At 29.1% G+C, this 8921-nt stretch overlaps 1 protein-coding gene across 9 annotated transcripts in view; it reads left to right on the top strand.

Annotated features, from left to right (window-relative positions):
- LOC106876851 (myoferlin) overlaps positions 1 to 8921 on the top strand; it is a 204650-nt gene that overhangs the window by 168684 nt on the left and 27045 nt on the right. For 7 of the 9 annotated variants that reach the window (XM_052965716.1, XM_052965717.1, XM_052965718.1 and 4 more), the window contains 2 exons: positions 4148 to 4246; positions 8259 to 8372. In XM_052965716.1, the coding sequence (XP_052821676.1) occupies positions 4148 to 4246; positions 8259 to 8372 (213 nt within the window). The remainder of the gene's footprint in view (positions 1 to 4147; positions 4247 to 8258; positions 8373 to 8921) is intronic. The other 2 variants (XM_052965719.1, XM_052965720.1) reach the window with 1 other exon arrangement.

Genomic DNA, 8921 nt, shown 5'->3' with positions numbered 1-8921 from the left:
TATATATATATATATATATATATATATATATATATTCTTTAAAGTCATCAAAATTTATAGTTCTTTTACAATAATAAAATTTAAGACTGAAATGAACTGCCTTAAGCTCCTCTTTCTCATGTAACAAACTCTTTACTAAGCATCCTTAATCATATTACTTCTCTTGTCAGGCATTATGTTAATTTTTATCTCTTTATTTCAACAGACAGTAAGTTACTGCATTTAATCAGCTGTGAATATTAAAAAAAAAAAAAAATTAAAACAAACTTAAGTAGAGCTCATCCCTGAATATTCTAAAACATTACCTCTACACAGATGTTAGAATTTTAAGAACCTTGTACAAATTATATTGCCAGTTTAACTGTTTGTAGGATGATTATACCAGGCGAACTAGTCCAACACTAACACTGCACTGGGTTTCTATTTACAGCTGAGTATTATAAAGGCATTAGCAGCAAAATCGTATTTTCTTAAAATTATAGTACTGCAAATATTATAATGTTCAGAATAAACATTTAATGCATATAATCATTAATAAAAAATAATGACTATCAATTATAACCAAATAAGAGCATTCTGGTATAAAATCAAAGAGGAGATTATGGAGTATGTTGATTTCTAGGTTGTTTGTACACAAAAATTAAACATGTTTTAAGACAATAAATTCATATTTTTTCTGTAAGCAGTATTAGAAAAGTATTGAATCATCCCCTAAATAATGTGGTTTTTGCAATTGCATGAACTAAAAGTCGGAGAGGGACAGGATAAACTACCTGCATCAACTTGCTATAAAAGCAGGTAATAATTTTACCTTGTCCTTATTCTTAATGCAAGTTTTGAAGAGTGTAGTTCGATTTTAACAATTTTTTTACAAAGCTATAATCGAAGTGACAAAGGAGCATATTCAGAATATTTTGCTTTATGAGTTCAACAACGCAACAGAAAGTGCGAGGAATATTAATGCAGTATATAGAGATTGGACAGTAAGCATAAACCAGTGTCAATGGTGGTTCCAGAAATTCTGAGCTGGAAACTACAGTTTAGAAGACGAGCTTTGTCTTGGAAGAGCTCAACGAGGATGTCCTGCAAATCCTGGTAGAACAAAATTACGTTGTAATTGTTGAAGAACTAGCAGAGAAGCTTGGATTTGGCATTCAACCATTCATCAACTCCTGTCAGAAAATTGGGTCAATTGGTTTCTCACAAACTTTCTGAGTATAATCGCGCACAGAGACTGAATGTGTGCTCTTCTTTGCTGTCACATCTCACGAATGAACCTTTTTTGGACCGAATAGTGGCTGGTCATGAGAAATGGGTTCTCAATAAAAGTGTCAAGTGCTGAAGATAATGAGTAGGGAAAGGGGGCACACCAGCACCCCAGGCTAAAGAAGGTCTTCACTCACATAAGGTGTTGTTATCTGTTTAGTGGGATATGAAAGGTTTCGTCCACTTTGAACACAGACATACACAAATATATATATATATGACAGGTTTCTTTCAATTTCCATCTACCAAATCCACTCAAGGCTTTGGTCAGCCCAAGGCTATAGCAGAAGACACTTGCCCAAGGTGCTGCGCAGTGGGACTGAACCTGGAACCATGTGGTTGGGAAGTAAGCTGCTTACCACACAGCCACTCCTGTGCCTATTTTGAAAAATAAAAGAAGTATAAAAAAACTGCATTATTTATGGGATGACCCTATATTTTCACTTCAAGAACAAAAGCTCATGTGAAAGAATATTTAAGTAGTAGATTGATTTTTTTTTTTCTATAATTTTGGAAAGAAGGAAAAAATGTTACTTTGGCCATATCTTTGGAAAATAAAATTTAGCCACATTTAGCATGTCTAAACTCTTGGTCTTTGGATTTATTTTATTTTCATATTTTCCATTTTTAAATATCTTTTTCTTTTTTAGTTTGAAATGATGATTTTTCTTACTATTTGTGGCTCAATTTTGTTATTCCAAGGATTAAAATAGCAATAATATAAACCTAAACATGTTCATTTGCAACTAGTTACAGATAAACTATATATATTATCTATTATTTCCATGGTGTATGTAATTACAACTAAAAAATTTAAAGTGATAGTCTAATGTTAAACATTGTCTTTTTAAACATGTTTCAAAGTTATTTTTAAAACATTTTAGATCCCTCAAACGTGGTCTGATTTCTTGTAAATATCTATGTCCATTGTTGTAACATTTCTTATTCTTTGTGAGCACTGTGTATTTTGTTTTTTATTTTGTGTGTATATTTTTTTTAAATGCAACAAATATTGTTATGTTTTGTCATATGCTCAGTCTTGCATCATGCCATTGAGTGTATCACCATTCTGTTCACTCCTGTTATTTTATTTCCAGTTTTTGGGGATTTTTTTTTTCTTTGTACATCTGTCATCAACTGGCTTACCACTTTTACTTCCATTCTTTCAAACTTTTCTCTGTGAATTAAATATTTTGCATTCCAGTTCTAAATTTCCTTCCTTCTTTATAACATCTTTATATTTATTCCAATATATAATGCAGATAGTACTTTATATATGGATTGACTTAAAAACAACAGCTGTTGAATTCTTGCAATAAAATGGTTATATAAAGTTTAATTCTAGCAGATGAAATATAATAAACCCAACCTGCAATGATCTGTGTTCTCTGCCTCTGATGAAAAAAAGAAAGTCAATATTATTATTTTTGTTTTACAATAAATTTTAAGGAAAATGGAAATCAAAAGATCCAAAATGTAACTTAGATTATTTCCGTATTTAGATTCTAAATCTTACCTGTTATAAAATAGATATATAAAATAAGATATAAATGATATCACATAAACAAATTCATCATCAACAAAGTTTAGCTTGAGCTATTTAGTCAAGCTTAAACAAGTTAAAACAATAAACATTGACTTCTGTAAAACGTTGCCCAAAACTGACAATATAGACACACCTTATGGATGTGTCCATATATTTCTGGGTGGTCTTAGATGCAATTACAAAGTGTATTGCCTTGTACACACTGCACAAAATTAAATGGGAAGACCATTGTTGAAACCACAATCTAACAAAGAATTGAACCGGGATGTACAATTTCAGAAGTTTATCATGCTAGTGTAGATATCCATAAAACTTTTCGTGTGCAATAATTCAGAAAACTCAGCGTATCTACTATTAGTACTTTCACACATTCAACTTCCTAAATACTTTAATTTTTGGAGTTAAGAAGTATGTAATATTTAGGAATTATGTTCAGATAATCTCTGTGAAAGAATAAATATATCAGTTTTCTGAAAGTGCATTATTCTGAGTTGTGGTCACATGGAAAGTTACTCTGAATATATTCAATCAGTTTGTTGTTTTTGAAATAGCTAACTTTTGTAACTCTTATGTCTGCTTTTTTTCCATTTATTACCAATAAGTTTGCTTTTCCTAGATGTAACTGAAGGTCATACACCTACAACTCTTTTTCCAGCACCATCTTGGTTGTTTGTCTTTCTCTCTGATAAATTCTTTGGTTGTTATATATCTTTTGTCTTTCTAAGTGTTTATCAAAAGCCATTAAGTTCTTTCATCTGTTTATTTTATGGTCTAATATTGTTTATTCAGCTTTCGTTTTACTTTAGTACACAACTGTTCAAAAATTATATTTACAACTAGAAATTTGTACAAAGCATCATTTCTTAAGATTCTCTCTCCTCAGCTATCTTGTTTCCAAAACAAAGAATAGCAAGACATTTTTTCTTTCTTGCATGAATAATAAATTTCCATTATCAGAAAATTTAAGCAGCCTTTCAGAATAATATTTAACTGAAACAATACCATTTTTGATACCCAGATAACACCTGAAGTGATTTTTAGACAATTTCCTACATCTTCAGCTCTAGGAATTGTCAACCCTTTGCCTGGTATACAAGAAGCTGTAAGTCAGCATGCTTTTAAAGAGGGAGATCCTTATATTTGGATTCAGATATCACCAATTTTTTGAGAATGAAATTAAATATATTAAACCATTTAATAATTTAAAGAATGCTTTTTGTAATTGAATGGCTAACTTCTGGAATTTTTAGTGTTGGCATTTGGATTTTAAAAAATATCCTTTCTGAAAATATCATTTTACATTTGAACATTGTTTTGTTTTTTGTTTTTTTTAAGAGTGAAGGCAGTGAAGCAGGTGGTTATTTTAACAAGGTTATGTCATTCCCACAGATGGATTTACCCTCATTTTCTTTTAAGTCGGAGAAAGAAGAAGAGGTTTGTTTCAATCATGATTCTCAGTGGATATGGAGCTTCTCATTCACTTAAATGTGGTGGAACTTCTTTAACTGGCTATTTCAATACACAAACCAAAAAACCACTTTTCACATATTTCGGTGTGGTTATACTTCCAGCACATGTACAATCAAGTTTACATGTCAGGAATATCTATTTCAAAAATTACTTTTACTCCAACTTCCTTCAATGCAGTGAATTCTGTTTCCAACACTGAAATTTTACATCTCACTTCTTGAAAAAAGTTAATACTGGATATTATTTTTATTTCCTTTTTGCATGCTGTGAGATCACGTCTATTTTCTTTTCTTATCTCTTCCATTATAAAATGTAATTATCAGAAAAATTTATTCATAAGATTCTAGATATGGTTTTAAATTTTCCTTAATACTTTTCAAGCAATAACAAAATTTAGAAAAATAACCTCTGATAACATTTTCTACCATTTAATTTTCGGGCCCTATTAAATTCAGTGATTTACTTACAAATAGGCTTTAACATCTTTCCTCTCTAAGTTTTGGTCAAGCCATGCCTCAATCCTGAAATTAACTGGTGGGGGGCATTTAAGATTTCTTAAACAATATGGACTGTTCTAAATATTTCAAGGAAATAACAAATTGTTGATCTAATTGCATCATTGTAAAGGACCAGCATTGACACCTGCACACTTTTACAAACTGTTCCTGTTTCTGAAAGTTTTAATTTCCCTTCCACGTCTTGAAATTGATTTTTTTTTTATTAAAAATTTTCCTCTCAATATATTCCTGTTCTGTTTGATTGGTCATATACCTGAAACTGTTTTCTTTTGTTTAAAACATTTCTTTTTTTTTATCTCTTTTATCTCTTTCTTTATGTCTAAAGTGGATTTTTTTTTTTTAATTGCTCAAGTATTGTTTTATTTAAAAATTTGCATGATTGGGTTATGTATACATTGGTGATTTGGGTTTGATTTGTCAAAGATTGCATTTATTTTTATTATTTTTATTTTACTCTTATAATGTAGAGCATTGTTTAGATTTATTCATTGTTTAATTTTATTGAAATAAAACCTATTCTATTTTGGTTATCAGGTTTAATTTTACTTATATAGGTTGCATTTTTGAATAAAATATTTGAATTATTACTCAAACTATTATATGGATTATGCAAAAAGAGAAGACGCAGAAAGAGAAGATACTGCTATGTACCTTGTTAAAAATTATTGATGAATTAATGTTTATCTTGTTCATTCTTTTTAAAATTAACATTTTTTTAAAATATTTTATTGATCTTTTCACCAATGTTATTTGAAACTTTTAATTGAGAAAATTAATTTTAAAATTTTTCTGGAAATATATTCGAGAAAATATATTTCTAGGGCCTTTAGTTTTGATAAATTTGTTTATAATGAAGTCTGTTTTAGTCAGCTTCTTCCAGAAATCTTCAATGGGAAAAATTTACCATTGGAAGTTTTACAAGAATTGCAATTAAGAACAAATTGTCTAAAAGCAATCTCTATCTTGATTGTGGCCTTAGGCAAAAGGAATTTAAGGAAATGCTTTGATTTGACTACATTTAGATTAGTGGAGAGTACTTCTCTCATCTACATTGTATTTCCTTCTAGCTAGAAGTTACATTAGCAAATGTCTTTCAAAAATCGAAAATATCTTATCTTTCCATGGACAGTGAGAAAAAGTTAAAACTTTAGTATCTATTACCCAATTTGCCTATTGTTGCAGTTTTTTTACATTTATCATTGCTTGTCCTGTGTCATTGGTAGCATGTCATACTTTGAGTACAATTATACAGTTTGATAATTGTTTACAAAAACAGAAATGTAGATATTTATATTTCATACTTAGCTCTGCAATCTATTACAAATTACCACAAAATAGCTAACCGCCTACACTTTTTTCTGCAAAATAGGGGTAGTTTATCCTGTTCAGGCTATATTAGCATTATCCTGCAATTGAGAATTTAAAATCACTTCAACTTTCTAAGACATCTCAACACTTCTTAAAGCAAACTTTGTTCGTTTGTTTACGTTTATCGTAATTTGAATTTACCACAAAATACGTTTTTAAAGAATTTTATAGACCTAACACATGCTTAATCAATTTATGCTTTGAAAATTTTCTATATCAAAGTTGTTTATGTTCAGTTGGCAATGTAATTTTTTTTTTTTTTGAAGTTGCTGTTGGTTTATTAAGCATTGTTCAACATTTTCTTCATCTCAATACAGAGTTAGCCTCAAAAAAAGAAAAAAGAAACACTTGCCACATTAAAAACCTTAGCACTTAATTATCTATTTTCCTTATAGATGATACTCCTGGACTTTTGTACCCAGGCTTTGTTGCTTTGTGAATCTTTATGTATGCATTATCTATTTTTGTACCTCCTTTGATTGGTTATGTGAATGACTACACTTCACTCAGATCCAATAAGACTGAAATACATCTGGAGTTGTCTCTGTGTGTAATAAATCATCTATCTTTTTCCAATCCACATAACTATTTCCAGCTGTAAGTGATGTGGACTTTGGTGCATTAACTATTTTTTTTTAAAAAAGAAAAGTAGTTCCCTTTGCCTTCATTTGGTTTTGAGTATTGTTTAGTATTTGCCCCCACCCCCACCCTTGATACATGTATATGGTCAAAATAAGTTAGCTAGCACTTACTTCACTATTTAACAATTGTTTTTGTTAAACGTTGTTTCATTTTAGTTTTATGTTGTTTTTTGTTTCGGGTTGTTTTTTTTTTGTATTTTGTAAGAAAAACATTTGATTTTGCTTATACAATAATTTTAAAACTTCATATGTGTTTCAAAATCTTATTTCTACAATTTTGATTCATAAGATTTTTATTATTTTATCTTATTGCTGGTGCTGGTTATATAATCTATGAAAGAACACTAGTTTCTTGAAATCTAAATAGGGTAGCACTTATTGGATGGATATGAAAGAAGAATTCTTCTCTTAGATTTTTTTCTGGTGCTCAATTTCAACATTTTGTCTATTGAGTAGCTGTTGTTATTGAGCTATTTATGCTTACTTATATGTCCAAGAGTGTTATCAGCTCTCTTACCAAATTCAGAGTAATTTCATTATTTTTCTTTTCCCTAGTTTCCAGTCTACTAGCATGCAATGTAGCAAAGTCTGAATTTATACACTTTGCTTTCTATTTCTTATGATCACATTAAGTCTCTGTGCTTAGTTGAGACTGATCAATTCCGTAACATTTTTACCAGATTCATTTTCAGAAGAATTATCAATCATTGTTATTGCTATATTTACTTACATATAATGCTATTTGAAATATATAACCCCACCACACACACACACACTTTCTGTGTCTAATTATCATTAATATATATATTTTTCTTTTATTCTTTTTTTTATACATTCACGTATAATACTACCCCCACTCCTGATTTTAACTTTGATGTTTTGTATTAACCTGTTGCATTTTACACAAGCAAATATGGTATTTTCTGAATATTTGTATTGAAATAAATTTCATTTATGAACAAATTTATGCAGTAGCTGGATTTTCATAATTGTGAAAAATTAGAATTAATATGAATTTTTCACAAAGCATAAAAAATGTCTAAAGCTTTCTCATTTATCTAAGATTCTGTTTCAGTTTTGGGGTTTTTTTTTTTTAAGTCTACACAATTTTGATTTCTTTTCTTCTACTTTTTATATGTAAGCTTCTAGACTGTGGGCTTAAAAATCTTTAGAAGTATGGGATAGTGATCCAGTATAGCCAATTCATAATGGTGGAAACTTAATATCGAGAAGACTTTAATTTTTATGGGAAATGCCTTTTTTTAATATTTTTCATGTATTCAATCTTGTTTTGTATTTATGTTTTCTAGCTATGTAAAATTATATTGATTGTTAAATGTGAGTAATATTATATTTTCATTGAAATATTGGAAAGCTTTCAATTCAAATTGAATTCCTAATAATTATTTTTCATTGCATTGGACTTACTTTATATATCTTTGTTAACAGGAGAAAACAGATTTGTTAGATCTTGAAATTGACTGGTGGTCTAAGTATTATGCTTCTATTGGGGACAGTGGAAAGTGCAAGAAATACCTTGAAAAAGGATATGACAAGCTTGTTGTAAGTAATAATTGTATTACATTTCAAAATATTCTTGAAATAAATCACAAGATAAGACTGTTGATGGAAACCATTTTGAGTATTTCTAAATGGCTCTGAATTATGGCATTTTAGGTATTCTTTTAATGGAAATGAATTAAAAATATTTACATCCAGCAGTATTTGTATTTCAACTGTTTCTCAAATAACTGCTAAGTTTTTATACAAAGTAATGCTGATAGTAGTTTTTAACATTTTTGACATTGATTTAGCAATTTGTTTTTCATAAACATTAATTCTATATTTTTTTGTATTTTAAGTAATGTTTCTGATATCAGATATTCATTTTATAAGTAGAATGTTGTCTTGTTATTAGTAACTCGTCACAATAGGAAGAAAAAAAGAATTTTCACTTCTCAAACCAGAAGGCCTGTCAAGTGTTCTGTTTTGTTAATCTCAAATGGTTCTCTCACTCTTTATAGTAATCAAAAACAAGTGTTTCTTTTTTTTTTTTTTATCAGAAATGTTTTATATATTAGTGTAGTCCCTGAGCAAGTTCGAATTCTATTC

Source organism: Octopus bimaculoides, chromosome 2 (genome assembly GCF_001194135.2).
Source record: "Octopus bimaculoides isolate UCB-OBI-ISO-001 chromosome 2, ASM119413v2, whole genome shotgun sequence".
Taxonomy (NCBI): Eukaryota; Metazoa; Mollusca; class Cephalopoda; order Octopoda; family Octopodidae; genus Octopus; species Octopus bimaculoides.
The sequence above is the reverse complement of the archived record's forward strand: the minus strand, read 5'-3'. Positions and strand labels throughout refer to the sequence as shown.